Here is a 22,501-nt window from a genome sequence, read left to right on the forward strand (position 1 = left end):
GTGGTTCTTCACCTCCCGCCCCTTCGCTCAGCTGTCGCTCGCCGCTGTCCGTGCGAGGGGTCTCGGCGGAGGAGGGGGGTGTGCGTGTGCCGCCGCCACCATGCAGCGCCGGGTGTTCGTGGTGGGCGTCGGTATGACCAAGGTACGGGGCTCTGCGCGCCGGGGCTGTGCGGGAGGAGCACAGACAAACTCGGCGCCTGTGGGGGGGGTCGGCCCCAGCGGGTCGTGTTTCGGCGGCGATGCTGAGGCGACTCCGCTGCGGGGGTCCCCTGCTGCGGCTGAGCGGGGCGCGGGGGACGGCGGCGCTGTGCGATCCGCTCCCTTCCTCCCCTGAGGGAGATGGGGCCCCTCACAAACGCGCTCAGGAGGACATTGGCGGGGAGGAGCGCAGGGCCAGCGGGTCAGGCCCGGGCGGGAGCGGCCCCGCGTAAAGTTCACCTTTGCATGGCGTGGGGGGAGGACGGGCCGCCAGCCAAGTCAAACCGATGGGAGCGGGTCGATACAACAGACTTAGAACGGCCAGAGCGCGTCCCTGTGTGACTGTGACCCCCGGCCATGGGCCCGTCCCCTCGCTCTGAGCCGCGGGGCCGGTGGGCACGGGTGCCTCACAGACCCTCTGCCCATCCGTGTCCCTGCTCGTTCCATCGCCGCAGCAAGGCACGTTTTCAGAGCAGCAAAAGATAGAGGGACAGTTTTTATCTTGGTGAGTGAAACTTAAGATGACTTTGATGTTTGCCAGAGAACTCAGAAAAAAAAAAAAAAACCAACACAGGACAACACTTTTAAAATAACTTTTTGTTGCTTTATGGGTGTTTCTCCAGCATATGATGTGATACGGGAGGAAATAAAAGGTAAAAGACTTAATTCTGCTAGCTGTTGACCTCACCTCAAACTCATTTGTGATGTTCTCCAGGAAGGAACAGCAGTGCAGAAGAGACAACTAAAACCTGTCAGACACCATATTAATGTTAAACATTTTATTGTGAAGTCTTCTAGGATTGTGTCCTTTCTCTCTCTTTTTTTTTTTCTTAATGATGTAGTGTCTGCTAAAAATTGGTATACCGTCCTAATCCAACAGTCTGTGTTCCCTGTGTGTGCAATTGTCAGTTCCGCAGGCCATGCTTTTCATTTTCAAAAGTGGATCACCTCAGTTACCAGTGTAGTGTCATTTCAGAAATTGTCCATACTCTTTCTGTTTTTTTCCCCCCTTTGTCAGCCCAAGTAACATCAGTCACTCTTACAGACTTTTATAATGCTCAGTTCACTGTTTTTTTTTTTTCTTATGAGCTTTGGTATGAAGGTTCTCTGGCTAGATTAAGGAAAGGAAGGTACAGCTAAGTGTTGCGGGAGGCTGGAGTTGGGGATGTAAGCATAAGGAGGTAGCAAATTAGCTTCTATATACTAACAACATCAAATAATTTGTACAAATATAAGTAGCTAGTATGAAGATTTTTTTTAGCGGTCACATTTTTCTTAATCTTGAAGCAATGCAAAACATGTTGGTGGACTCTAGTGAGTCATAGTACTAAGAAAATGACCACCTCTACTGTAACAGTGAGAGGTAAGGTAGAATATGATTTGTAACAAAGTGAAATAAGGCTTACGAAAGGGAGGCTTATGTAGAATTAAGTTCCATACCAAGAACAAGCATTTTCCTGTTACAATTAGTATAACAAAATGAAGTTAAACTCTTTGTCAAAGTCTTAGTGAAGATTAAGTCATCTATTGTAATGGATCGGTGAAGATGACAGTTATTCTCTGTCCCAACCACAGGCTTTGGACAGGGTTATTTTGCATCTCCATACCAGTCATGGATCTTCTTTAAGACTGAGCAAAAATGGTCCTCAGCTTCCATAAGACTGCACTATTTTTTGCTTCTAGCCATCACAGAGTGTGGCAGTATTACTCGGGAATTGTGCAGATTTTGTCGATTAAATTGTTTGCATAATTTAAAACTGTTTGTTCACAAACCTGTTTCTAAGTGAAATATAAGCTTTTAAATATACCAATCTGAGCAAAAAATGTATTACATCTCACTGTGACTTTTTTTTTTCCTTGTCAGTTTTTGAAGCCTGATGCAAACAGTGTTGATTATCCTGAAATGGCTAAGGAGGCAGGTAATTTAATAATAAAGCAAGCATTTAGTTTGATTGTTGACACTTATTTTAAGCCTTACAGTTAATCTTTTTATTATACATATGAAGGAGCAGCTGCTGTTCAGTAAATAGATACGTAAAAAAGGCAAATATAAAACTGATAGAACACTTTCACAAAATCCATAACTGACCTGTTTGTTTCGCTGCTTTCCAGAACTGAAGTCAAAAGGATAACTTAAAACTGAATTGGACATTTTAAATAATTTCATACCTACCTATATTATTCAAATATAATTTTATTGAAACAGAGAACCTTTGTGCATGAACACAGAATTGATTGCATGATGTTTTCTGATAAAGGAGCTTATTCAGAACTCAAAATACCACAAAATTGTTCTTGTGAGAATTAAGGTGCAAGACTGTATTAACCATTCACATGTTCTAATAAGAAATGTTTACAGCTTTCTCTTTCTTGTTTATGAATGTGTGAATCATACATACTGAGCTAGGTTTGCTTGTTATGGTTGTGACAGCTGCCTTTGTGTTTGTTTGTTTGGTTTTTTAACCTTCAATTTCTAATCTTTTTTTTTTCAATTTTTAAACATTTTAGGCCAAAAGGCTTTAGCTGATGCTGGGATTCCTTATTCAGCAGTGGAGCAGGCATGCGTGGGTTATGTTTATGGTAAGTATTGTCATTTGATTGGGATGTGACATTTGCAGACATCTGTGTAGATAAAGCATGAGGGATCCCATTGGTTTCAGGTTATAGTATTTAATCACGTGTCAGTTTGTAGACCTGTCTCAAACTTTAAAAAAAAAGATTATTTTTAGTGATTACAGATCTGTGCCTGTTTATTTGTGGAGTTTTCAGTTCTAGTCATGGGCTTCATCATGCGTAATGGTTACTTGGGAAGGCAAACACCATTGCTCTGAATGTCACCCATTCTTCCTTCTTCCCCCGGCTTTATATACTGACCAAGATGTCATGTGGTGTGGAATATCCCTCTGGTCAGTTGGGTTCACCTGTCCCAGCTGTGTCCCCTCCCCATTTCTTGTGCAACCCCAGCCCACTTGCTGGTGTGAGAGCAGAAAAGGCCTTGACTCTATACAAGCACCACTCAGCAATGACAAAAACATCCCTGTATTGTCAACACCCATTTCACCACAAATCCAAAACATGGCCCCACACTGGCTACTAGGAAGAAAACCAACTCCATCCCAGCCAAAACCAGCACAGCCCTCAAGCAGATTTCTAGTCAATACCCTCAGCAGAAGCTTTTAACTTGCATTCACTGCAGGAGGAGATGGTGTAAATGACTGGTTTGAACCTTTTCCTGTCACTCCAGTTAACAGATGCCTGATGTATTTTTCAGAGCAGTCCAAATCAGATTTCTATTACGGGGAAATCTATTTCCATTCCTAAGAGTTTTCCGTTTACTTTCTTCCTGTTCCTCTGTTAATGACTGTGTTATGGCAACTGAAGTAGGGTCAATCAGCTATGACATCTGTAGCATCTTCCAAGCCACACCTCTGAGATGTTTCTGTCCAATTCCGTTACCTTCTGTTGATTCATGGCCTGTTGTCACAGAAGCAGGACAAACTTCTCTTTTAAAAATCTGATTATTTTCATCTTATTTCTAAGGTTCTTGTACTGTGAACATGAGAGACACGCTCAGGGTGACAGTTCAGAAATTCCAGTTACAGTTTAAGTGGTGGCATTGGACATAGATGGTAGGATTTCTTTTTGCTGGTGAAGTCTGGGTATGCTGCCCTGGGAAGTGGTTGAGTCACCATCCCTGGGGGTGTTTAAAAGATGTGTGGATGAGGTTCTGGGAACATGGTTTAGAGGTGGACTTGACAGTGTTAGGTTAATGGTTCATCTCTGTGATCTTAAGGGCCTTATCCAGTCAAAATGATTCTATGATTCTATGTACCTTATTTTAATGTGTCTCTGTATAAAGGTGACTCGACCTGTGGACAGCGGGCTATCTATCACGGTTTGGGTTTGACTGGCATCCCTATCATTAATGTTAATAACAACTGTGCTACTGGGTCAACTGCTTTGTTCGTGGCCAGACAGCTTGTAGAAGGAGGTGAGTTGTTTTGCTCTGGGGCTGGGTAATATATATTCCCTATTTCTATTAATATAACTTGATTTAGGAATGGGACTAGTGAATGTGTGAGTACTCTGAGTGGTAAATGTCTTATCCTATCCTCATAGGCAAAGTTGTGTCTTCTGCCTTACTCAACTGAAAAGGTTGTTCAGTTGTATATGAAAATATAAGACCAAGCACTTGAAAAGTAGGACAGTCACTATGAACTAGAGCGTTATGTGTGCACCTAAGAGACTGTCTGTGATGCACTAAGATGAAATATATATGGATATATAAATGTGTTTTCCCTTGTCATAAGCTGTATGAACCTAGTGAGTAGAAAGCCAGGTAATTTTTTTTTTTTCTGGAATAATTGTTTGGAGTAGTGTAAAGTGTAATATTGTATTAATGTTATAGTACTGCAAGACACTAGACCCTGCAGGGTGGAAAGAAGAATCTGTTAAAAAGTGTAACTTTTTTAAAAAGTGGTTTTGTTTTTTTTTTTTAACTTAAGGTGAGTGTTTGACTAATACATTTTTGGAGGGGAGAGGAAGAGAGCAGTGCCTTGGGACAGACTATGCTTTGAACTGACAGATGAGTGTTTCCTTCTGTTTCTGCGGTTCCTTTGTGGACTATGATACTTTCTTACACTTAAATGCTGATGTTTATGTAATGAAAACTATAGTAACATTCTGTATGATTATTCTAGTATTTGTAGCAGAGACATTAAGTGCTTGATCATCTAAGATAATCTATCAAACATTTAAATAATAAACTGAAACCTTGTAGTGATCTCTCATTCTTCAGTATTGATATGTTTGTATCAATACCATTTGCACCCCAATTTGACTCTCTTTCAAAAGTGAAGAAAGGAGGAAGAACAACTCGTAGGCCTTCATACCGTTTCTTGAGACTGAATAATTGTTAGTACATAATGTCATTTATAATTACCTTGTGTTCTAAATAGCCACAAATTTCATTTTAAGGTTTGGCAAATTGTGTTCTGGCACTTGGCTTTGAGAGGATGGCAAAAGGATCCCTTAATTCAGGTGTAAGTATCTGAAACACGTTATATTTTTATATGAAATCCACCTCCTGATTTTCTGAAACGTCTTCTCATAAATACTGGTTCTTTTAAGATGTTTCTGTAGATGATTACAAAATGAACCATTATTTTAATCCATAGCAACCTTTAATGAGTTTTATGGTTCTGAGTGCACCTATGATACACAATTTTTGCATGGAATGTTTTAGAATTAATTTTGTTACATTTTACATTAATTAGTATGTCTTGCTTTTAGTATTTTGCCAAGAATACATTAAAGGCAAGGTTAATAGGAAATAATGAAAGTGAAAGAATACTGAAGTGTTGAGCAATTGAAGAGTCTCTCAAAATGACACAGCAAATCAAAGAAGAAAAATCTGGGTCTTTTGTCTTGATGCTCACTCAGCTGACCAGTTAATACACTTTCCCAAAGACTAAAGGCTTTTGTAAACCTTTCTTTGTTGTCTCTTCCGTGTTTCTACTGGAGAGGTTTGGGGTTTTGTTTGTGTTTTGCCTTATGGCAGGCAATATTAGAGCCCATGTGTTGTTTAATTACAGAACTGGGAAGTTTGATAATATATGCAGAAATTTGGGTGAGAGGTGTTAAATTTAACAACCGATTGAAATGAGTAACAGTTAATCTTTAACATGTTTTATGATACAGCATTAATTTTATAACTTGGAACTATATTAAATGCAGGATTTTTAAGCTGAGGTGAAGAATACTTGAAGTTGTCTACTGAAAATAGTGACTGGTAGAAATCACATTGGGGTGCTTTTGCAGTGAATCAGTGCAGTGATGATAATGTTAAGCATTTTCTGCTTATTTACTCTTTCTTATACTTGCAAAACTATGAATGCTTCAAAAGATGTCACTGGAGTACAACATGCTGTCCGGTGGAATTGTTAAAATGTCAGAAAAAACCCTGTTTTGCTTGAGGGCACTTTTGTGGCAATGTTGTAAAGGAAAGGGAATTGAGTTGCTTCATAACTATTTATCTTCTTTTTAGTTTTCAGACAGAACTAATCCAATTGACAAACATTTGGAAATCATGATAAATAAATACGGCTTAGCAAGTGCTCCAGTAGCACCTCAGATGTTTGCAAGTGCTGGCAAAGAACATATGGAGAAATATGGTATGTGAAATACATTTTTTCATTGTCCTCTTTTAATTAAGTGATTTAAAAATATGCATACTAGGATTTAGGTTTAAAAAAATGATAGCATTCAGGGCTCTTTCTTTTACCCAGGTACTACAGCTGCAACATCTACAGCTAACTCATATGGGAATACATTTAGATAAAGAGTTATCTACAGAAAAGGTGGTGATGTGTGGGGAAAACAAAAAACATCAGGAGAGAAAATTAAGGCTGTGATACAGTGTGCCTGGTAATCATGCTAATGGTATTATGGTTTGTGCCTCTGCAAGATCTGGGTGATAAGGTTGTATGATTTCCTGCATTTTTCCTTGTGTCTTAGGATGGGTAGATAGACCTGGGACTGAATTGTTTGACAAAGGCTTTCAGATATTCCAAATATAGTACTAGGATGCTGCTGCTGCTGTTTCTTACCCTCTTGCCAGACAAGGGAGTTGCCTCCAAGGTAGGAGGTTGGCCTGTTAAGGATCTTTTATTTGCACTTAGTTTTAGACTAGTATACAGAAACGTTTTAGACTCCAAATATTTCACTGCAGCTGTTTTGTACTGATGTGAAAATGAGCATTCAAATTTCAACAATATAATACCTCGAATAAATAAAATGCAGTTATTTTCTGTATCTTTATGTTAGTAAGTGTCAAATACCTAAGTAGGATGTTCTGTTAGCTGAAACTCAGCCATGTTTAGTAGTCTTTATCTAAGCTTTAGACCTAAGTTAAGTTCTAAAGGAAGCCTTGATAACAATTAGTCTCTCGTAAAGATGTTTTTAAAGGTTAAATTCTTATGACAAAATTTTCCAAATGCTCTTTTAGCACAGTTTGGGTAAACAAAGTATTTTAACACTGCTTTCTTTCACCTACCAGGGACAAATCCAGAGTACTTTGCAAAAATTGCATGGAAGAATCATAGCCATTCCACTAACAACCCGTGAGTAATGTACCCTACCTCTATATTGAACTACGTTGCTGCTACAAAATTCATGCAAAACAGAATATTACTGTTGGAAATACTTTGCAGAGTGTATTCTTTATTATGGAATGAGAGTTATACTCAGCATGAATTCAATATCCAGTGCCTTATACTTTGTAAAAACCAGCTCTGTAGCTGTCTAATAGTGTGGTATTAGTATGTTGACTGCTAAGGCTGTGCTAAAACTAAGATGGTATCTGTGTGTTTTTCTTAGGTATTCCCAGTTCCAAAAGGAGTACACTTTAGATGAAGTTCTGAATTCTCGCAAAATTTTTGATTTCTTGACCGTCTTACAGTGTTGGTAAGGAGAGGACTTAGCATTGTGAAATAAATCTTGATGTTAAGATAAATATGGTAGAACAGTTATTTAAATAAAAGTCTGTGTGTAAAGGAAAATTTACAGATTATGTGAAGTAAAACTTATAAATAAAATGAATGTGGAATTTCTGTCTTGACCAAACACTGTCCAGATACTTGTTCACAGTATAATACAGTAGGCTGAAATGAGTTTTGTACTTTAGGACTCTCTTGTCATTCTGTATCTTTTACCCATGTGCATATGTTGCTGTTAATTGTTAATTCTTCTCTTCAGCCTTTCCTATACACCCCTGGAAGGCTTGTGGCTAACACTGTTTATAGCTAAGTAGAGGCTTTTTTGTTCTAAATTTAAAACCTAATGATACATTTCAGTTTTGATGTTATGCTTTTCAAATGTCTGTTTTAAATATTACTGAAAGTGTCCAGAAAACACTGATGGAATTTATGGTTTCAGTGGTATCAGCCAAAGAAAGTGGTTTTTTGTTTGTCCTTTTTGTTTTTGTTTGTTTTAAAAGATAATTCTATGCAAGATTGACGTGACTAATTTAGAATGATGACATTATTTTTCTTTCAATCAGTCCAACATCAAATGGTGCAGCAGCTGCAATTTTGGCTAGTGAGGAGTTTGTGAAAAGGCACCAGTTGCAGCCAAAAGCTGTGGAAATTCTGGCCCAGGTGATGGCTACTGATTATCCAAGCACGTTTGAAGAGAACAGTTGTATGAAGATGGTAGGTTTACAATTCTGTGTTCCATTATGCTCTTCTGGGTTGCTTTTTAATACCCACAAGTCCTTATGACACTGTAGACATTTCTCTGTCAGTAAGCAAACAAATCACACTTTGTGGTAAATATAAAAGTAATTTCATTTGGGCAGGTGGAGTAGGCAGAGTGTGGTTGTGGGATAACAGTAAGAAGTTGGTAAACAGGCTATAAAAAAACTAGTTTCTAACAAATTATTTAAAGGCTACTTTTTAAACAATTTGAACAGTGATAAACACATTTCTTTATTTTTTCTGTTTATAGTAGTAATAAAGCTTAAAACCATTTTACTTATGTCTGTGTAATACTGGAGTTGCAATAACCCATTGGGTGTAGTCATGATTACTTCCTTAAGTATAATGAAGGCAAAGACCTGAACTGCAGAGCTTGGATCCCACTGCATATTGACTAAAATAATGGAATGATAGTCAAACCATTAGAATACCCAATAGTTTTTACTCTGGTCATGTTCTGTTTGGGTTTTGAATACAATTCTAGTCAGATGCCTGATAGAAAAAGGTAGCAGCATAGTCTGAGGATTTGTTTCAATGCTATTGATCGGGGTCATGCAAAGGAGTGATTTGGCTTGTAAGCAATGTTGAGAAAACAGGATATTCCCCAGAAAATTTTCCATATGCCAACAAGGGGATTTAAAATGTATTATTTCTTCCTGTTCATTCATACTGTAGGAATATTAAAGGCTATGATATGTGATGCATTGAAATAAATTAGAATGACATCTCCTACAGGTTACTTTCACTTACAGGACACATAAAAGCACATTTAAGTGTAGAAATGAAATTGTTAGCTATGTTTCTTTAATGATAGATACGCCATTTCTTCTTGTTGCAGGTTGGCTATGACATGACTAAAAAAGCTGCAGAAAAATGCTTTGAAATAGCAGGCCTAAAACCTACAGATGTTGATGTGATTGAACTTCATGACTGTTTCTCAGTTAATGAGTTAATTACCTATGAAGCCCTGGGACTCTGTCCAGAAGGTAATAGCATCAGTGGAGATCATTGTTTTCTTAAAATGGAAAGCATTAGAAATATCTTTTTATCTGTTCATATAATTAGAACTTTGAGTTGTCTAGTAAACAGATCTTCTATGTTTGAAACTCTTATTAGGTAATCTCATAAGAAGGAAAAGCAAGTTACCACTGTAATAACACACAGACCTGCAAACTCTAGAATTAGATTAACAAATGAGCATGTAACTGTGATTTCTGAAGACATATCCAAGGCAAATTCAAGTGTTGGATAAGTGTGTGAAATCAGATGGCTAGCTTGTGCAGGGATGGCTCTTTCAAGCAAGAAATCCAAGATTTCCATCTATCCTTGTGTTACCTTTTAGGAAGAAAAAAATGGGACAAGAATTTCCTACAGAGGGCACGACCAAGTTACTTATCTTTGATATGACTTTTAAAAAAATCTTGAAACATCTTTGCCTTTGAAAATACAGAATTGTTAGCAAGCTGTGAACGTGACTTTAAAGTCAACTGTGTAACAATGCACAATCTGTCCCCAGATTAGTTTAATGTCGTTGGAGTGGATTTACAACAGGTTAAATTGTAGTGGAGTTTAGTTCTATGTAGGTAAGTCAGACCATTAAGATTTTCTACTGAAGAGATTTTTGATTTGAAATAAAAAATGCATTGAACTGCTACTCCAGTATTTGATATGTTTAAACACTAAATGTATTCTTGTTTTGCATAAATAATCATCTGATGTAATATTTCCCTAATTTGTTGTTTTTAACTAATTTTGAGAAAATATCATATTCTGTCACTAGGTGGTGTATTGCATTAAGTCTAAGCTTTCTCACCAGAACAGACAAGTTCACAGATCTTCAGGAAGACTTTTTATGTATTTGTAGTTCTTTGAGTATCTGACTTTGTATTCTTGCTTTTTACTGTCTGCTTTGCTGTGTTTTTATGGTATCTGCAGGAAAAATGGTAACTGGTTGACATTATTTAGATAGGTATATTAAGCTTTTTAGCTTCATTCATTTAATCAAAAAAAGAGAAGAATCCTGATGGTGCTTTTCTGTTTGGCCAATGTGTTTTGTATGTGGCATTCTTATAGTGCAATTCTCGCCACCTTTCAGTCAGTCTGACCTTCAAAGTACATGAGGCTCATCTTGAGGTGACAGGCTAATTAGACAGAGATTAGTGAAATGGCATAAACCGCACTGCAGGTTTAGATGTGCTGGGATTCTCATTTAATGGGAAGAAGTAAGTTACAAATACAGGAAATGGGGCAGATCGTTATTAGACCCGGATGTTAATAATGTAGGCTCAAGCAGCTGGTACAAGAATAAAGGAGTAAGGGACTGGTTAAAGGGGAGAACTGTCTCCTGAAGGCAGGGAACTAGTAGTCTGGAAAGTGAATCAATTCTAAGTGTTAGTGTTACAAGTGGTTTTGTTTACTATCCTAATGTCTTAATGCAGCCCAGGATACCATTAGCTGTCTTTGTGTCAAAGGCACGTTGTTGGTTCATGTTCATCTTGTTCACCAGGACTCCCATGTTCTGAGCGTCACAAATGATAACTAACCCCTCTTTTACAAAAAACATAATTATCGCTGCAGTTTCATTAATAGAATAATGAGCAACTTCATTATATTTATTATAGCATAATACTATACATCAATGAAAACATTCAACAGCAAATTTTAAAAAGCTTTTGTATCAAACACTAGCCCTTTTACTTCTTTTCCATGTTAGACTTTCTCCAGCGGTATAAGCAATTCTCATTAATTTAGTTTGGCTACTTCCAGCCCTCTCTTTGTAAAGTCTGTGGTGTGGTATTTTCTAGGTTTTGCCTGACATGCACCATCTTCAGTAAGTGACAGTAGAGTTGAAAAATCGCTTAAAAACGAAAGGAAAACATTTTATAAATACTGTTTTGTAGGAAAAGCATGTGAGCTGATTGACAGAGGAGACAATACCTACGGAGGAAAATGGGTTATTAATCCCAGTGGTGGTTTGATTTCAAAGGGACACCCGCTTGGAGCTACAGGTATGCAAAACCATTTCATTTAGTTATGCTGGTTAGATCCACAATAGAGCTCTGGAGAAGGGCAGATGCTTCCCCCTTGTGTTGATCTGTGTGTGAGACACGAGGGCCTTGTAAGGCTGGAAGGGAGCACTGGAGTTGATTCTCATTTCCACCTCATGCAGGCATGTAGGATTACCCAAACCAAAAGCACTGGAGTGTGAATTTAATTACTTATTTAATTTTATGGTGCTGCTTTTTCTGTTTGTTAAAGCAACCTGCAAACAGCTTAACTTCTTTGTTGTTTGTTTTGGTTTTTTTTTTTCCCTGAAGAATTGCTTAGTAGTACAACTTCCCGATAAATGTAGTTTGAATAACCACTTTTGAATGTTGTCAGCCTTTAAACTTCAGATCTTGGAGATTTTTATTGCGTCTGAATAGCCCATACCCTTGTTAGCTGTAACAAAAGCTATTTCTCTTAAGCCTTTGATGTAAAAATATTGATCTGGTTTCACAAAAGAAGCTTAGTTAGTCACCATTTCCCAGCAACATAGGGCTTTTTTGTGTTTTGTTTTCTTTAAACTGCTATGCCAAATGAGGTGGTTCTTGGATAAAATGTGTTTGGATTTGTGAAAATAATTCACCTTCCTTATTTGAAAATGAGAAGTTGTCAAAAAACTGGAGAAGAGGAAAACAACAAACCTTAATCTAAACAGCTGTAACAGCTAGATAATCTGCAGTTAGTGTAGAGGGGGGAAGTATCAGGAAATTTTGGAAGAAAAGTATTTTAGGTAAATGAGACTGTGGGTATCTGTGACAGGATGAGGGTGTCACTTTGCTGGATGTGTGTTACATTTCTGTTAGTTACACAGGAAGAAATCCAGAGGAAATTACTGGTGCTGGTGCCTCTATTGCCAAGGGATGGAGGGGAAGAGTCATTAAAATGTGGGAAATGTCATGTCTGCCTAATTTCACTATCAAACAGTCCTGAGGCTACCTATATTCTAATGAGGGGTCATATCGGTCATCCTCAGTTTCCAAACCCTGCCAGGGCAGGACGTACCCTTGCACACATTCTCTCCTTGGGTCTGGGAGAATGCAAATGAAACCTGTTAATTCTCATGTATGACTGGAGTTACCACACTTGTTACCCTGGTAATGTTTCAGCTGGCAACGTGTAAAATTCTGTGCACAAAATGCATATTCTTCCCCTGCCTTGCCCAGAGGCCTGAGAGGGGAAGAGGTGGAGGTTTGTGGGTGATGGAGGGAAGAAGAAATGTGTGTGTAGTGGAGCTGGATCTTAAGTGCAGAAATAGCTGATAGAAGAGGGAGACTGAGACTGGGCCCCTCATCATAAGAAGGACATTGAAATACTAGAGAGAGTGCAGAGGAGGTGACAGAGCTGGTGGGGGGTCTGGAGCACAAGTCTGATGGTGGAACTGGGGGGTTCAGCCTGGAGAACAGGAGGCTGAGGGGAGACCTTATCGCTGTCTACAACTGCCTGAAACGAGGTTGTAGCATGGAGGGTGTTGGTCTCTTCTCCCAAGTGACAGGACAAGAGAAAATGGCCTCAAGTTGCACCAGGGGAGGCTTAGATTGGATATTAGGAAAAAATTCTTCCTGTAAAGAGTTGTCAGGCATTGGAACAGGCTGCCCAGGGCAGTGGTGGAGTCACCATCCCTGGAGGGGTTTAAAAGGTGTTCAGACGAGGTTCTTAGGGACATGGTTTAGTGCTAGGGTTAGGTTAGGTTATGGTTGGATCTTGAGGGTCTCTTCCAACCGAAATGATTCTGTGATTAGATATAATTGGAAAATCAGGCATATATGAAAGTGATTCACTTTTGGCCTCCGAAGAAAATCTACTTTTAGGTATCTGAGCTGTCAAGAATTAATTTTCTCCAATCCGATTATATGTATTAACTTAATATCTTGTTAGGAAAGTATGTCTATGGGATACATCTGCAGTATGTTCCGTAGCTCTTGTAAGCAGCTCCGATCTGTGCTCGATTCCCCAGGCCTGGCGCAGTGCGCTGAACTCTGCTGGCAGCTGCGCGGCCTGGCCGGGAGGCGTCAGGTTCCCGGGGCGAAGGTCGCGCTGCAGCACAACCTGGGCCTCGGCGGGGCCGCGGTGCTGACCCTGTACGGCATGAGTGTCCCCGGAGCCAGGTGAGCCCCGCACGGGCACCCCGGGGCCGCTGCCGCCGCCCGGCGCCCCTGGAGGAGCGGTGGTGGAACAGCTGAGGGGCTGCGTGAGGAGAAGAACAGCTCTGTGTGTGAGAGAGCCCCCAGAACAGTCACCTCGGCCGGTGTTTCTGTGGAGAAACGCGCTGCTAAACGGAAACGCTTGTTCGGCATTCGTGCCTTAGTTATACCGTTACTAGAAACTTTCACTGCGGGTTGGGGAGTGTGGTAAAATAAGCTCGCTTCGTGTTCACTGTGTACCCATATGTTTGTGTTTCAATACCAATTTTCCTGTATTTTTTTAGATATATTGTTTGTGCAAGGCAGAAATTGCACTGTAAGCTAAAACTTGCTCAGCAGTTGGACCTGTTGTGTATCTATAGTGCTGCAGGTATATACAGAGATTATAACTCAAAGTGGCTTGTTCTTGGTGCTCAATAGGCACTGTGAGTTATTGAAAAGAGCAAACTGGCCTGTAAAATGGTTCATGTGATTTCCTGTGAGGAGAAGTCTAATTGGAAGAAAATAGCCAACAAAACAAGCTTTCCAGGAACAAAACAGACCATGTTAATGTGAACTAATTGAAACTAGGGGCTTGCCAAGAAAGCAAGACATGCACAGGAATGTTAAAATCATTACTAGTTTGGTTTCATGAGGAGCTGTTTGCAGTTGTATGTGTGACATGTGGTATTCTAAGTACTCATTAGAATGCAGGCATGTTACTCGTCCAGTCCTGGCTAATGAATTGGCACTTGCAGTGAGAGGAGAACCCTGCTATGAAGCTGTCTGCTGTAGTTCTGTGCTGGGATGGGCAGGAATTGAGAGAAAATACTTAAAATTCGTAAATATACTGCAATTTTGGGAGAAGCTTTTAAAATACACAGTTCCTTTATGTTTTCAGTTTCAACCTTGCTTAGAAAGATTGAGCAACTCTTTATGGGTATTATGGTTTTGGTTTTAAAGCTTGATGCTAGTACTTTATATTTGCTCTGAAAACTTATGAACGGTAAGATTTATCATCTTCTGGACTTAGAGAAATAATTATTCCCCTTCCAACTCGTATTTCTAGTGTGTATTTTAGCTGGACCTGTACAATTCATGGGAGGTGACAGTATAATCTGCAGAGGAGCTAATGAGAGAAGCAATTGAATTTTGAGGGGCTGCAGCTTTTTATAGTACAGGGTCAGAAGTGATAATCCTATTGCTTCTGTAATCTGTAAGAGGTTAGACCACATGAGAAAATAGGTGTGATACAGGAAAAAACATATCTTATGTGTTCTCTTTAAACATACTCACAAAACTTGGCAGTGGGTGTTGGTACACAGTTTTAAATCTGAAGGGAAAGGACCTACAGAGAATGTACTATTTTGCATTGCTTTGAGCTTTCTCTTTAAAAATATTGTAATTTTATGAAACAAGGAATTGTTTGCTATTTGTATGCTGTTGACCTTGAGATACTGCTCCAAGTATTACCTTCCTGTCAGGAAAAGCTTTCCATGTATAGATAAGGTCTCTCCTGAAGAAATGAAGTCTAATTTACTATAGTTGACTTCACCTTCATTGGTATTGAGAAGTTTAAGTTCCTTCTTAGGCATATCCTAAAGCAATACTGTTTTCATCTTATATTACAGAAGCTTAAAAACCTTAAGTTCTCCCAAAGGCTTTATGTGACACAGGGAGTAGGGAGTTGCAGTAACGTGTATCAGACTTTAAAATGGACCAGTGCAGCTAATCTGTTCAGGCCTCACTTACGTAATGGCATGATGTTGTGTATTGCGTAATTAAGGGAAAGGTGATGGCGTTTCATATTTATGAAGATACTTCATACCATTTTTTCTACAGTCATGCATGTAGACTTATTGGATTCAGATCTAGCCTGTAATTAGTGGCTTCAAGAACAGCTGCCAAGAATTTACATCAAAGTAAATGACAGGGGGACTTGATTCATTTTGAATTGGTCTTTAAAACAGTTCTGCTCTCTTTTGACACCTTACAGTTTTATGTCCTGTTAGTACAGCCTTGGATTATTAGCAAAATTGATGTGTCTTCTTCAAATGAGTTCCTACTGTTGCTACTTCAGCAAATATCTGTAGGATGGTGTTAATGCCACACAAATAAGTTCTAGCCGCATTTCTTAAGCATGAGGTGTGGCAGTAGTGTTTGCTTATTTATCTTAATAAGATTAATGATTTACCTTCATTATAAAATTAGCATCCTGTCCATACATGTGAAAACATCTAGATCTTTGATTGTCATTCAAGCTGTCAAGTCCATGAGAGAGTAAGTTACTTCGGTGTCATGTAGTTGCTCTGTACTGCTAAAGTGTTTGTGTGATTGTTTTTGCTGGTGTTAGGCCTATTCATGATAATTTGAAGATGCTGAAAATGTGATTAAAGATATGCAAATTAACAGGTTTTTCATTTCAGCACCGGCCGTGTTGCGGCTGTGCCTCTCAGTGCAGCTGTTGATGCATTTAAGTCACACCTGGTCTTCAAAGAGATTGAAAAGAAGCTTCAAGAGGTATTTTACTACTACTTTTACCTACAACAGGATTTTAATTTATGACAGGACATGTGTGAAACCTGATGGGAATATAGTAGCATTAATCACTTCCTCAATGCTGCTCATTGAAACAAATGTTACAGCTTTGAATTTCACTGTCAGAAACCTTTTTATGTTGTGCCATGATTTTAAGTCATTTTTTTTTTTTCAGGCAGTTCCTACCTGCATAAGTGTTTATTGGTTAATGAAAGTTTAGATTGTATATGAGGGGCTTGCTAACTAACACAAGAAACTTTAAGTTTGATTTTGGTGTTTGTTGCTTTGTAGGTGTGATTAGAAGAAGAAATCATGTTTTGTCAGACTTAGATCAAGACAAGACTGTTAGGACAGTGGTCATTTTTCTTAGTTGGTAGATTTTAATATAGATAGCCATCATTTGTATTTTGATTTTTGTTGTTGTTTTGGTTTTTGTTTGCTTTTAATTATTGTTTAAATGAAGACTAGTAGAGGAAAATAGGTGTTTCTATTCTAGTAGAAAGGGTAAAGGTTTTGAAATTACTTTGTTTTATTCAAACTTTTAAAAAATTATCTTTAGGTAAATTAATAAATTGCACATTACATGGTCATTACAGGAAGGAGAGCAATTTGTCAAGAAAATCGGTGGAGTCTTTGCCTTCAAAATAAAAGATGGTCCTGGTGGGAAGGAAGCAACTTGGATAGTAGATGTGAAAAATGGCAAAGGCTCTGTGGCAGTTAATTCAGGTTAGTGCTATTTTATTATGTCATTGCAGAAAACACATAAAACTAATGAAAAGAAAATAAATTCCTATTCTATTTAAGCTATAGTGACTTTGAGCGAAGGTGGTGTGGAGCTGCCTTACCTTTACACTTTTCTTATTACTGATGCTTTTAATCCCTGATATTTTAGACTGAGAATTCACCATCTTCTACTCTGAATTCTCTCCAGATAGTTGCATGTTTTCTTAGAGGCTCCAGACGACTTAAATAGAAATCAGAACTAAAAAAAAAAACAACAATTCAAACCTCAGGGATTTTGTTGTTCTCACCTTGTAATTTTGACTAAAAATGTAATTTGTAGCTGTCCATTCAGTTTCTTTGTTGGAGACACTGGCAGGCAGTAAGCTGGTCTATTGTCAAGTTACTTCTCTGCTGCTAGTTAAATGTAAAAGTTGATTGATTCAATACTGTACCAGCTGACATGAACTTTAAGTTCCATTTAAGAAAAAGGCAGACATAACTAAGACACAGAATGGATGATGGTGGGGAACCCCATAAAAGTATTGGAAACAAACGATTTATGCCCTTGCCATGAAAATGTCTCGTATCTGAAGTCATGCATCCTAGTAGTGTAAATATAAAGCTAAACCCAACAGTCTGTCCCCAGAATCTCATATATGCATGAAATTGCATCACAAAGTTTTTAATTAAAAACATGATAGGGGATTTGATTTGGAATTCATTGATCTAAGTTATTACAAAAAGACAAGCCCTGTTTTCTGTTGTATGGACAACACTTCGTCAAAGAGTTAAGTTTAATAATGAGTGCAGGGATCGTGTGCAGTTTTTAGCCCTATGGTATATACATTAATATTTTTATCAGAGCTTATTAAAATAGTTTTTCAGCTTATTTCTTGTAAGAAGATCCCCAAAACTTCTGGATTTTAATTCAAATTAGTGTTTTTCGAATGCATGTGTTGTTCCCACTGGAGGAGAGGGCAGGAAATGCCTGAAATGTCAGTGATGAATATTTTCAGAGTGTCACAGGGAAGACGCATTTATTCTGAGTTTATCCTAATCGTAGCAAATCTAAGGTTGATAAAACTTGAGACCATTGTCAATGTTTGCAATTAACATTCTGACTGACTACGAGCAGATAATTGTTTCTTTTCAATAAATGAATTTGCTGAGCACCTTTCGGAAAGGTTCGTCTTTCTTCAGTGCTCCAAGGTGGCACAGATGCCTGTTGGCTGTTGGGCCATCTCTTGCTGATATTTTTATAATGACCCTTATTTGTATGTACTTCAGGTACTGTTTTGCTAACCTGTAGCGTCACCAGATTCTTTGTGGAGTTGCAGCTTCTATTATTGTTTCATCTCCCAGTTTGAATCTTGATAGCAACTCTGTCTTACAGATCAGAAGGCAGATTGTACGATTACAATGGCTGATGCTGATTTGTTGGCTCTCATGACAGGCAAAATGAATCCTCAGACAGTAAGTATAGCAGAGATGAAACAGTAAGGGGACTGACTTATTTTTTTGTTTGTTTTGAGTGTGTTTAAACTGAAATAATTTGAATAAATCCCCTTCTCCAAAACTGCCATGGCTGATCTGAAAAATTACAAATCTTGACTTACTTTGGCCAATTTTTCATAGAAAGATTAATCAGGAAAGACAGTATCTGCTTTTTTGAACAGGTACATATTATCTCAAACATCTGTAGGTAATCCAGAAGGGGATATAATAATGCTTGGCTTGCAGAGAAGAGGGGGGGAAATAGTGTTTGCAGTGTGACTTGAGAAAGGATGAATGTTTGCCCTGTATTTGAGGGGCTTTACACTTGTAGCTGACATTAATGTAAGAAATAATCTTGATGCTGAAAAACAGAAATTGAGGTGAGCATCCACTGAATGCCTATTATTATTTGGGTTTTTTTAATTCCTCAGTGTGTCAAAAGCAGTCATAGTGTATGAGTAAACTGAACATTTAAGTTAATTTTAAGTTGCTGTTCTGTGCTTATAAATTTGAAATGCTCTGTGTAACATTCTTTTGAGTTTTTGGTCTAGTACTCAGAGGGAAAATTTTCACAGCTAGTGTGTCTACAAGAAGCTGAAAGTAAAACACATTACAGAAATGTAACGTACCTGTAGGAAATTCAGAACCAATTGCAATTTTGCATCTACAATATGGATATTTTAGTGCATGCAGTTCATCTTTTTATAAGATCCAGAGGAAAAAAACTAAACAAATCTTTAGTGTATCTGTGTCACAAACTAGATTTATAAAATTTAATTAATCAGTAACAAAACCAGTAATGGCTGGGTGGGATTTCAGTAAGAAATCATTTGTGGCATCTACTGTACAGTGTTGCTTTACTGTCTTCAGTAGAAATAGTGAACTTTTTAGTAATGAAAGTTCATGGAATAAATGTTGGGTATTCTGCCCTGCTTTGTATACAGATCTTTTGATATGGTAATCCAAGAAACAAGCAACACCAAGTTTATTCTCTCTAGTTATCACAAATGTAATAAGCATACAACTTCCTCAGTTTACTGTTCTACCTTCTGGTGTCCAAAAGTGCATTTGTTGCTGAATGTGAAGTGTCTGCTACAGCTGTAGGAATTGTAAAACTGCAGGCGAGGACCTGCCACATAACTTTTGGGAGGGCTGCATGTGGGATAGTATGTTGTATTGCATTTCATATAATCTTTCTTTCTTTTTAGGCATTCTTTCAAGGCAAGTTGAAGATTGCTGGGAACATGGGCATGGCAATGAAACTTCAGAATCTACAACTTCAGCCGGGCAAAGCTAAACTTTGAACTCATTAGAGTAAACAGTCAGTACTTGATACTCTTGATAAAAAAGTAGGATGAAACTAGATATTATCAACAATATGGTGCAGGCTGGGTTTGATTTCACCTCTCACCTAAATTCTGTGATTAGAGACCTTAATTCTCTTAATAAATTCCATCTGTTTCTCCACAGTAAAGTTTTTAGGCTAAGCTTGAGGCACTAACTCTTACAAATGGCATATGGTGAATATTTATGATATTTTTTCTTTTAATCAGTGTGAAAACTTTTATAAAACTTAGAGTTGAATAAGGCTGCTTACTCATTCAGTTTAGTTGGGAAGAGAGTGAGGAAGTTTATAAATAGACATATCAGATAAATTAGTTGCATTTTTTTCAAAGCTGTAATAGCAGATTAAACGTGGGATATATACAGCAAATGCTTTCAGACTTTCATTCTAACAAACTTGCTGCTCCTTCAATTAAAATGGTCTTATAAAGGGGATGTCTAAAAACATTTTTTTAGAATAGGCTTTAGGAATTTGCTATCAAATACTTTTCTTATTACTACTTTGGAATTTAAAAAGTAAGCAAAATATCCAGAAGTAAGCAGGAACTAGAATGTTGTTTTGAGATTCACGGTATTTGCTAATACTTCACCTTAAAAAAGATCAGGTTCTCCAGGAGAGCAGAGAGGGACAATAACCAAGTTTTTTACCTGTTTTCTCCTGAGAAAAATGCAGTGTTGATCATTAGGAAATTCTTATCTGTAATAGAAAAGCTTTAACTTCTGTTTTGGGGAAAATGTACTCTGGTTGGAAGTTTAATAGAAAATTAAATATACTTTTCCTGTTCTTCTGTGTGTCTGTTCCTCAGATCTGTAAACATGGATTTCATGTTAATGCACCAAATTGACTGTTTTTATACAGGTAGTGACGAAGGGCATCTACAGTCCTCCATTTTTTCCTCCTCAGGCATTGTCAGTAGATACTCCGTAAACTACATCTCAGTCCAGTACATACACCTCACATCCTCACATATGTGGGCCATGAATGAGGAACTTATGCACAGACTTTCACGTCCCTGGTTTAACTGAAATCATAATAAAAATGAGCTAATTCGGGCCAATCATTCTGCACATCTGGTGTGAAAGTTTAACAGATTGCTGAGCAGTAAGAATGGCTGTACTGAATCCGACCAAAAGTTGATTTAGCCCATGATATTTTCTGACTGTCGATACCTTAGAAAGAACATGGAGATAACAGATCTGTTTGCCCAGAATACTTTCCTAGCTGCCAGTGACTTTACTTTCTTTTTCAGGCTCACAAATTTGAGCCAGAAGTGGTATATCTGAATCTAAAGTTCTTGGTGGATACTCTTTTATGAGTTTGTCCAGTCCCTGTGTGAATCCTTTTTTAGCATGGGCCAGGAATTTCTGTAGCTTACCTACACATCATGTGGAATCAAATTTATTCTTTTATAATTATTATTATTTTTATCTTATACATTGCAGTTTTATTTTATACCTCTTAGTTGCTTTTTTGTCTTTCCTGCACACTGCATTCTGACTGTCCTGTTAAAAGCTTTCAAGATATGAGTGTTTTCTTCTTTTATTTCTTTAATTTCTTTCGGACCACTACTAGTTTTGGGCTGCTGTTTCTTAGATATCTTAAAACTGGGGACCTCTTCCTTTCATAATGACTCTGCTTATTTGTGCACTGTGAAGTGGAAGCATTTTTTTTAATTATGGTTCCATCTACATCACTTTTATACTGAATTTCAACTGTCTGTTTTACTGTCCAGGCACTGGGTGTTCAGACCTGCCTGCAGCTCCTTTACTCAGCCCTGGTCTTTTAATAGCTAGATAAATCAACTGTTATCACCTCACTGTTCATATTATTTTTCAAGGTAATTAGCTCAGTTTTAAATAGGACAAATATGGCCTCGTTCCATACAATTCGATACAATTTGGTCATATGAATCAGGGTTCCTCTTGTTTGCTTATTTATTGATTTACCCGAAGTAAAGTAGTGAGGAGTCATATCTCTCAAATGAACGCAGGGTTAGCTCTCTATAAAACAGTGTTTGCTCATGTATTCACTGCTTTTTTTCCTAAATTCTTACCATTTGGCTTGTGGGTTGAAATAAAGGGGAATTATGGGATTGCAACAGTAATTCTGTATGGAAAACAATTTATTCCTCTGCACAGAGTTGCATATATGCTATTTTATTAGCAACATTTGCCCTCCTTTTGAATCACTGATACTACCAGAAGAGCTTTGAGTAGGTATCTGTTAATGCAAGCTTGGAACCTGCCTTTTCCAAGAGTTTTGAGCACAGCTACAGCATATTATTGGCCATGGATTGATTAACGAAGCAAACAAATTTGGATATGTAAACAAGCTAGCATAGATCACAGTCCATACCAATAAAAGTTTAAGATGTGCTTACCTGCAGGTTGAGATCATTTTTAAGGGGTAAAAAATGTTGCATGGTGATATTAAAAAAAAAAAAAAAAAAAAAGTGTTAAAATAACTTTGGAGTTTGTTTGCTACCAAAGGAATATCAAAGTCTGAGACCCTGGCCTCCAAAGAAATCTCTAGCTTTGTACAGGCCCAGGGCTTTCAGGTTGGGGCACTTGCAGAAATTATGTCATTATAATAGAAAAACCCCAGATTCAATGTAGATGTTTAGTTCAGTTCTTGATTGTAGCTAGAGGGAGTAATGCTGCTAGCACAGCCTGCTTTCTCTGTGTGGAAGTAAGAGAACTAGTCAGTTTTGTATTTCTCCTTTCCAGTATATTTAAAGGCTAAAGTTGTATATTTACCCCATCTACTGGTGAATGTCTTTTTAG

General features: G+C 38.0%; 1 protein-coding gene across 1 annotated transcript; it reads left to right on the plus strand.

The window, feature by feature from the left end:
* The first annotated feature begins 58 nt into the window (after positions 1–58).
* Positions 59–20,502, plus strand: SCP2 (sterol carrier protein 2). The gene is made up of 16 exons (XM_080348991.1): positions 59–142; positions 2,063–2,117; positions 2,707–2,778; positions 4,058–4,189; positions 5,176–5,240; positions 6,245–6,371; positions 7,256–7,319; positions 7,576–7,662; positions 8,258–8,408; positions 9,292–9,439; positions 11,354–11,461; positions 13,453–13,603; positions 16,045–16,138; positions 16,753–16,882; positions 18,273–18,352; positions 19,582–20,502. The coding sequence occupies exons 1-16, from the start codon at positions 101–103 to the stop codon at positions 19,675–19,677; spliced, it is 1,602 nt and encodes a 533-aa protein (XP_080205117.1). The 5' UTR covers positions 59–100; the 3' UTR covers positions 19,678–20,502.
* Positions 20,503–22,501: the final 1,999 nt, after the last annotated feature.

This window comes from Nesoenas mayeri (assembly GCF_963082525.1).
Source record: "Nesoenas mayeri genome assembly, chromosome: 8".
Lineage (NCBI taxonomy): Eukaryota > Metazoa > Chordata > Aves > Columbiformes > Columbidae > Nesoenas > Nesoenas mayeri.